The sequence below is a fragment of the Vigna angularis genome, chromosome 2 (assembly GCF_016808095.1).
Source record: "Vigna angularis cultivar LongXiaoDou No.4 chromosome 2, ASM1680809v1, whole genome shotgun sequence".
Taxonomy (NCBI): Eukaryota; Viridiplantae; Streptophyta; class Magnoliopsida; order Fabales; family Fabaceae; genus Vigna; species Vigna angularis.
In genome coordinates, this window is record NC_068971.1 from 48,675,250 (window position 1) to 48,683,133 (window position 7,884).

Here is a 7,884-nt window from a genome sequence, read left to right on the forward strand (position 1 = left end):
TGGTTTTCGTCCCTCTTTCAAAGTAAGGTACAATTTGGTCCTCATTCTTTTCGAAACTTTGGTTTTAGTCCTCAAAAACTAACACCGTTAAAAATGTGCTGACGTGGCTAACGGGAGACTGACACAATTTTTTTTTTGTCAGAGTTTATCAGTTTTTCTTCCTCTCTCTCCCTCGTCTCTTCCTTTCCTTAATTACACAATATCCGCCCACATTTTCCAGTGGTGGCATAGGCACAAGTGGTGGCAAAAGCTTCTTGTTGTCATCATTCTTCTTTGGCTTTTCAGCAATTGAATTTGAATCACCTGAAAACAGTTGCTTCGGTTAGAATAGTTGCAGATCACTGAAGAAACAACAAAATTCACGTTTAGCACCAAAGGGCACAGAGATAGTAGGCAATGAAAGCTTAACATGTATGGTGGTAATAACACCTTTAAGCTCAACTTCACAACATATCCAGTGGCAAAGGTAATATGGTGGTAATAACACCTTTGTAATAACACCTTTGTAGCTTACAGTGGCAAAGGTAAAATGTTTTGATAATTTTTTTTATAACTTTTAATTAATTTTTTCTTGCAGTAAATAAATATAAGTATTTTTATAACTTTATTCATATATATATATATATATATATATATATTACTACTTAAATTAAAATATATATTGGCCAAAGCCATTTGTTTATGTTAGTTTAAAATTAAAAAAATTACAATATTTGATTTAACAATATTTTTAAGATTTTATTAAACTAAACAAATATATATTCTTTTATTATGAAATATATATTTTTATTATACTAATGTCATTTTCTGAAATATGTTTTGGTATTTTAAAAACTGAAGTCCAAAGAAAACCAATCCGAAACCATACAATATTCTGGGTGGAAGATGGATCCAAGAGAGAGAAGGGGAGAAAAGGTGAGAAACATTGAAAAAAAAGTCGTGTGTCAGTCTCCCGTTAGCCACGTCAGCACATTTTTAACGGTGTTAGTTTTTGAGGACTAAAACCAAAGTTTCGAAAAGAATGAGGACCAAATTGTACCTTACTTTGAAAAAGAGACGAAAACCAGAAACGGCCAATAGTTTAAGGACTAAAAACATATTTAACCCTTTTTTTATGAAAATACGTATTACTAAAGTATTTATTTTAACAATATATTAATTTATTTAACCGAGTTGAATGTCATTTCTAACCTTCCATACATTACTAGCAACAAATTTAGTTTAAGGTTTTGTGACTTTCAAACTTACATCCTGTTAATGTTGTTATAAGTTTATCTCAATATATTGTGTGAACCTTTTACTAGAAACCTTTATTATGCAAATGACAAATATAAAATTGTAATCGTAATTAAGAATAGATAAAAATAAAAGGAAAATAGAAGGTTGTCCTAAAAAAATAGGAAGGAATACAAAGGTTGGGTCTTTCAATAAACCTCGATTGAGATAGATGGTTGATCCCAATGACGTCGTGGTTGCCTTCAAAGTCAGTGGGATTAGGTTTTCCAATCCTGTGGGTCCCACTCATTCCAACTACCGTCGACGATAGAAAGAGCCGTGCCGTCAACTGGGTTGACCTTATGGGACTACCCCACGTGGATCCATTCCCCCAACCCTAACCGCCGTTATTCTTAACGCCGTTCTCAAATCCCTATAAAATATCTCTTTTCTTTTCCATTTTTCATTGCCACACCCTCTACGTCTTAGCTCCCATATTTTACCACCGTTAACTTTTAACAATATTAAATATAATTTAGTTTACATATACGTATATGATTATGAAGTTAATTTTTTAATTAAGGATTGAAATGGCTTGTTTGATGAGATTCAAATTCGAAGTTGACAACTCTAGAGAATGAAGTAACATGGTTGAATTCTCTTGTGTAACAGTAGTTATAAAGTTGAAAGAAGAAATAGAACATCTTTTTACTGTGGTTACTTACTAATATGAAAACCCTGGCTAATAAGTAAACCCCCTATGGTCCTACCCTAGGAGGGTTAATTATGGTGACGTCAATTGTGGCGAAAAAACGGCTGGTCCCTCGTCTGAGTTGTGAATCCCTTAGAACCTTTTTGGTAGACCTCTTGCTTACATTACAACATTACCTTTTTTCCATATTAAATTTATTGTGGGACCCCTACCTCAAGGTCCAAGGAGGGAGGGAGGGGGTGCATTGCCACATTTAATCTCATTTCCTTCATTGATCTCACTGCCAACGCTAACTTTTCTTCTTTCTCTCTCTCTCTGCATTTCACTAATTAAACACATGGAGAACCGACACCACCGTGAATTGACCTTTTTAAGCTCCGGCGGCGACTTCCTCAATCCCCCTTTCGATCACACAACCCGCAACACCGATCCTCCCATCAAAGAAATGGACTTCTTCTCATCATCACCTTCATCTCCGGCTACTCATAAAGCCAACAACACCAATCATATCAACCATGTTGGACTTCAAGATGACACTCATCGACAAGGATCACCACCACACGTCTCTCATCACCCTGTAAACGTGAGCTTTCCCTACATGGATTTCTTCAATTCTGCATCACTGTGTACTTAATGCGACTCACTTTTCCATTAACTTCTTTTCATGTTTGTATATTCAGACCGGACTGAATTTAACTTGTGCAAGTACTGGACTCACAAAAGAAGAAAATGGTGAAAATCATGAAGCTGAGGTTTGTATGATACCCTTAGGGATGCAAACCATAAATCAAACTGTGTGATTATTTATCATGTGTTGGTTTTTGTTTTTATTTTTTTATTTTTTTGTTTGAAATAATATTTGTTTTGTTCTCAGCTGAGTTCCATTGAAAGTCAATTGCGGAGACTACAGGAAGAGAATCGTAAGTTGAGAACGGTGCTGGACCAGATTACTAGAAGCTACACCCAACTACAAGCTCAGTTATTCATCACTCTGCAGAAACAAAAGCTTCCTCAGGTGGATTTATTATTCATAAATTTTCTGCATTTAAATTTTCTACCTTAGATTGATTCATCTTTTATCTTTCGAAACCAAGAACTAAATTGAAAAGGGTATTCTCATCTTACATCAGATCACCTTTTTTACGGGTTGCCCGATGATTAAATTTTAGTTTTTTTTTTTTTAAAATTTCAACCCTAACGAAATGGTTTGTTCGTTGTGTCTGTGTGCTATTTTTTTCTCTGTTCTTTAGTCAGTGAAGGAACAGGGTAGCGTGCATCACTTAAATTTGAAAAGCGTGTTATTTTCATTCACTGTCGTTTTTCAAACTCTTTCTACTAGGCGTATATAAAAATATCCATTCGTTCAAACAATTATGATATATCAGTTTAATTACTATTTGGGTTTTTCCAGACAGCTACCAGGTATTTATGATATTTAATTAAATGTTATTATTTATTTCAAATATGTTAAACATTTATCTTTTTTTCTTATTAATTTATTTATTCTAAAATACTTTATACTTTTTATATCTATTTAATTAATGGCATGAATATAACCCTTAACAAATCTCATTATTTGTTTGCCCCTGTGAGAGGACCTTCACAGTTCAGAGCTCAGACTATATATGAAATTCCCATTTCAACTAAACGACAATTAATACCAACAAGTACTTCCAGATAAAATTGACTTGACCCTCGCATATGAAGGAAAAGTCTTATCTAGCTGCAGATAACACAGCACATAATGCACTCCAGCGATAACTGAAGAAATTCACACACACTACACACACTACACACACACGTGGTGACACGTACTTGCACCGACAGTTAAAATCAAAAGTACTAACACATAACTGTCAAAATTCATACACACACGGATTTGTACACCAACAGTTAAAATTCATCGTGAAACAGAATACGGAGGCAAATGGGATGGTGTCGGAACAAAAAAATGTGGACCCAGCTGGAGTATGCAGGAAGTTAGAGGTGGTAAATGAAGCATCGGTTTGTGATGAAAAGACTGATGGTGAGGTATCGGTTTGTCGCTCAAACAACGTTGAGGTATTGTCAAAGACAGATGATGATGAGGCTCCTCAATTCATTAAACTGAACCTTGGAAAACAGGCTTGTCCCGATGCTGCAGAAGATGTTCTTGACCGGTCCTCCTCACAGAGCTGGGGCTCATCCAAGTTAGAAGAACAACCCAAAACTGCAGAACAAGTTTCTGCAGATCAGATTCCTCTCAGGAAAGCCAGGGTTTCCGTACGAGCTAGATCAGAAGCTCCACTGGTAATTAGTTTACCAATTTTTTTTGTCTACTTAATTTTTAGTTAGTCTTTTTAAGAATCATTATAGATTAAGGGACCATTGCACTTAGATCCCTTATGCCACTAAAACTAACTTAATAACACTTGTTTTTTTACTATGGAAAAATAATATGTTGTCCATCAAAAGAACTACTTAATATAATAACATAACAATACACTAATATGAATAAATAATTGATAAATTAATAAAGTTGTTACATATTTATTAATTGAAATAGGGTTATCAACATATTATTGTCTTTTTTTTTAATAGGAGTATAAGATAATATGTATTTTCAAACCATTTGATGCCAAATGACTTCTTAAATATATTAAGGTTTTGTTCACTTGAATGGATTTGGGAGAGAGTGATTGAGGGGATTTGAAAGGATTTGAAGGTAGATTTTGTTGTTGTTTATTTGAGTGAATTTGGAGGTAAATGAGAATAAATTTTTTTAATCTCTCACGTCAATCAAATCCTACACTAAACTTTAGTTCCAAATTCATTCTCACTTACCTCCAAATTCACTCAAATAAAAAACAAAAAAAATTACCTTCAAATCCTTTCAAATCCCCTCAATCACTCTGTCCCAAATCCATTCAAGTAAACAAGGCCTAAGAGCGGTGCAGATTAAGTAATTATAATTTTAATTTTTGAAAAAATATTTCAAAACTTAATGTCATGTTATATATTAATGTGTGATTTCTTTATAAACTTCTTTTAATTATTTTTTATAAAAATTTATATTATCATGTGTCAAGTCTTTGATGTGACACGTGAATACAATGTGATAGGACAATATCATCTTATTATTTTTATTTTAATTTAGTTTTTGTATAGGTCTATTTAATTCAATTTAGTTTTAATTTTTTTTTTCAAAATAAAACAATATTATCTCTCTCCAAATTAAGACCATATTTATTATTTGTATAAATGTTATAATAATACTTTTTTTAATAAAAAAAATGACTTTTTAACATATATTGACTCATATTTTGTTAATAATAAATTTTATCATTAAATTTTAATATAAATATTAATAATATTTATACGAATAATAAATTTGGATGAAAACCCTGAAAATTTTGTTATTTGAATAAATGATACTAGTTAATTTATTCTTATAAAAAAACATGATTAATAATATATTTATTTTAAATACTTATTACTTTTTGTAAAAATATTTATACTTAGATAGTTTTGATCTTATAAAAAAAACATTGAATTGAACATATATAATAATGTGATATGTTAAAAAATATTTTTAATAACAATATCAATATAATATTTATATAAATAAATTTAGTGTCAATTTGAAGAGAACAATGTTATCCAATTTTGAAAAAAGAATTATATTAAATTGAATAAAAGATAGGACTAAATCAAAATTAGAATAATAACACTGACATTGATACGTGACATTATCATGTAACATGCCATGTGTGGTAACTAAAATTTAATAAAATAAAAAAAGAATGCGAAATTGACATGTGATATGTTATTACCGTCACTAGTATTCATTTATATAAAAATATTTAATTGAGTAACATTTTAAAATATTATAATGTAATTAAAACTTTTCCATCAAGAGATTGAAGTGAGTAATTAAGCTTTATCATTAATAGAATTCGTAAAGTATATTAATTATAAAAGGTAAATTGGTTATAAAGTAGTATGCACAACATCACAATTATTATTAGCATATATTATAAAAGTTGTATATATTAACAATTCATTTATTAAGTAATGAAATTTAAAATTTCTCATTAATGATTTGAAGGCATTGAACATATTCCTCCACCTTCAAATATTTCTAAATCTTTCTTAAATTAATTATACTTATTGAAGATGTTATTCATATTTCATTGTAAAAGTATTTGCAACATATTCACATTAAATAAAATTGAAATTTGTTTAAATTTGACTTCACTGAATGTAGATTTATATTTGAACAGTATAGCATAATTTACTTAGTTTCACTAAACATAGAAATTAATGTTGCATTTTCAGATCAGTGATGGTTGTCAGTGGAGGAAATATGGACAGAAAATGGCAAAGGGTAACCCTTGCCCTCGTGCTTACTATCGCTGTACTATGGCTGTAGGATGCCCAGTGCGCAAACAGGTAAATCATTGCATCTTCCTCAAAATTTCTTTTTTCTTAGTTTTATTGATTTTTCTCTCTTTCATATCAAGCATGTTATTCTCTACTGTTGAAAATATTTATCATATATTTATGTATTGCCCAGGTGCAGAGATGCGTAGAAGACAAGACCGTGTTGATAACAACCTACGAAGGCAATCACAATCACCCTCTGCCACCAGCTGCCACTGCCATGGCAAGTACCACATCAGCAGCCGCCGCCATGCTCTTGTCAGGTTCAACAGCCAGCAAAGAAGCACTCACAAACTCTGCAGGATATTACTCTTCACTTCCCTACGCTTCAATGGCAACCCTATCCGCTTCAGCACCATTCCCGACCATTACTCTCGACTTGACCCAAAACCCCAACGCCATGCACCTCCACCGCGTACCACCCCATGCTACTACGTTCCCTCTCCCACTGCATGCTTCCGGTGGTCACCAACTTCTAGGCCACCCCTTGTTCTTCTCACAGAAGCTTCCACCTGCAGCATCGCCCCTACTTCATGCTCGACAAACTTCATCTATGGTCGAAACGGTTAGTGCAGCCATTGCTTCCGATCCAAACTTCACTTCAGCTTTGGCAGCAGCAATCTCCTCAATCATTGGAATACCTAGTAACAACAACGGAACTACTGGTGCCATTGGGTCACCGCAGCTTCCTCAGTCATGCACTACTTTCTCCACCAACTAGCTTCCTCGTCTCTTAGTTTTGAAAAACTATATATTTTCTTTATTTAGATGAACTTTTCTTTTAAGTATTTCTTAGAAGAAGGAAAAAAAAAATTACATAAACCAAATAAATTTTCTTTGCGATTTGAATAGAGTATATGTATATACAGAAAAAAAGAGAAGATTAGCACGTGGTTGTTTTTATTTATTTTATACGAGAAAGAGTTCAACAGTCACTTCTGGTTCTAAAAGCATGACTCTATCAACAAATAGTTTGAACCTCACTTGGACTTACAGGAGTTGATCTTTTCGATACCATGCAAGAGGTGGAAATTATTAATTTTCCGGATATGATTTATTTGATAAACCTGACATTTTTAATTTTACTTCTGTGTGATTTTTTAAATTAGTTTTCACATATACGAAATCCTTTTGTTCTTAGTTTTTTAAAGTGATTTCTTAAAATTAGTTTACTTCAAAACACACTTGTTTTAGAAGAATATGTTTAAGTAAAGTGCATAGACTATTAAGTTAATGTGTTTAATTCAAGACTATTCATTCAATGTACTTCTTTTAAAACATGTTTTAATGCCTTTTTCTTTTATGTGTCTTTATTTAGAGTTGATAATAATTTGATAAAACTACCATACATTTTTTATTATTATTATTGTGTGGCTCTGGAAACATAGGAAACATGCACGTCCATTAATTGATAGAAGTGTGAACATGTTGAAGATCCCGAAAGCATATATCCTGCATTCATGCGTGGGTCTGATAACATTACAAAACTTTGTTACAATAGTCAACGAGAAAGGCAAATGGGAAGAAACAGCTAT

General features: G+C 32.2%; 1 protein-coding gene across 1 annotated transcript; it reads left to right on the top strand.

The window, feature by feature from the left end:
* Positions 1-2,136: 2,136 nt before the first annotated feature.
* LOC108327998 (probable WRKY transcription factor 47) lies at positions 2,137-7,345 on the top strand. The gene is made up of 6 exons (XM_017561764.2): positions 2,137-2,510; positions 2,608-2,679; positions 2,802-2,942; positions 3,842-4,216; positions 6,245-6,358; positions 6,483-7,345. Exons 1-6 carry the CDS (start codon positions 2,265-2,267, stop codon positions 7,068-7,070), a joined length of 1,536 nt encoding a protein of 511 aa, XP_017417253.1. The 5' UTR covers positions 2,137-2,264; the 3' UTR covers positions 7,071-7,345.
* Positions 7,346-7,884: the final 539 nt, after the last annotated feature.